The sequence below is a fragment of the Seriola lalandi genome, unplaced genomic scaffold, assembly GCF_002814215.2.
Source record: "Seriola lalandi dorsalis isolate HSWRI2012SDOR001 ecotype SW California unplaced genomic scaffold, Sedor1 jcf7180002006334, whole genome shotgun sequence".
In the NCBI taxonomy this organism is placed as follows: Eukaryota; Metazoa; Chordata; class Actinopteri; order Carangiformes; family Carangidae; genus Seriola; species Seriola lalandi.
The window spans coordinates 1-1227 of NW_019476987.1; the positions used below are offsets into that span (position 1 = coordinate 1).

Consider the following 1227-nt stretch of genomic DNA (forward strand, 5'->3'; position numbering starts at 1 on the left):
GATTTAGGCAAAAAAAACATTTTTGTCAAAACATGACTTAGGCCATTATTTTAGGAAGGTGACGATATTGTATCTCTGAGATAGCGTCTCTAATTCATTTTTGATTCTCAGGTTGAAGCAAGCAAATCTGGATATTTGGATTTTGGAGACCTTCCAGGAGGCAGTGCCAAAGCTCTTCCTCTCAAACTGCTCAACAGGACTCATGCCACAGTACCCATCCGCCTGGTCATTAGTGCAGTGAGTCAACACTACAGTTCCACATATTCTAAAACCACTTACTACCACACACATACTATCGACAACAGTGATGCAGTGACCTCCAGTGGCAGCTGTGTGGACCTACACAGTTTCAAGACAACACAGTGTAAAGGCTAGAACACTCATTTAAATGCAACATCTGAGAGTTAAGCAGCTGGATTTTGGTTTAAGATGCCTTGTGACCTTTGGCATAAAACAAAGCTTAAGTTTATCCCAGTGTTTAAACATCTGACCTAATAACAGAGCAAAAGCTGAGTCTGAGTTTTATCACTGTTTTGACATCATGAAATATGAGCAAAATATTTTTGGGTGATTTCCTCCTATAATGGCAATTTTTAAGTCAACATTAAAAGTTATTAAAAAGTAATTTGATGCAATATGTTGCAAATCCAACATAAATATGGTCTTTATACTTCATCTCTATTAAATGAAATTGCTTTTTAAAAACTCATGCTTTGTTTGTCAGTGCAATGCTGCAAAAACACAGTAGTGGCAACAATAAACTGTATCAAAGTGGTTCACATTCTACGTCTTATTCCTTTAGAACGCTACAGCGTGGCGATGCTTCAACTTTTCCAAGCACCCTGGTACCATGACATCTGAAGCAACGCAGCAGGCTGGACACATGACCCCAGTGTCCTCTCCCTCGGTGATGAATCACGTGATGCACGCCAGCTACGGAGAGGTTAGTCGCCAAAATCATTGCAAATCATTGTAGTCATTATGTATTTGTTTCATGCTACATCTTTTTGTTTCACATTTCCTGTGAAGATTGCTGAGGTAACATTAAGATATTATGGGTAAAACAGTTTCCAGACTGATTATCTATCCCACCTGAGGCGCTAAACTGGTGTCACTGCTCACATGATCAATTTTACTTTTTTCCCTCAGAATCCAGCAAGCTTCATGGTCTGGGTGCACTTCAAGGCCCCTCAGAAGTACAGCTTTTCAGGTAATCAACATTGACTC

General features: G+C 39.7%; 1 protein-coding gene across 1 annotated transcript; it reads left to right on the top strand.

Annotated features, from left to right (window-relative positions):
- Positions 1-111: 111 nt before the first annotated feature.
- On the top strand, positions 112-1210 carry LOC111670934 (centrosomal protein of 192 kDa-like; the record flags this gene model as incomplete). The annotated part of the gene is made up of 3 exons (XM_023427894.1): positions 112-237; positions 803-943; positions 1150-1210. Coding segments are annotated over 3 exons (328 nt in total), but the record flags the coding sequence as incomplete, so codon positions are not given.
- Positions 1211-1227: the final 17 nt, after the last annotated feature.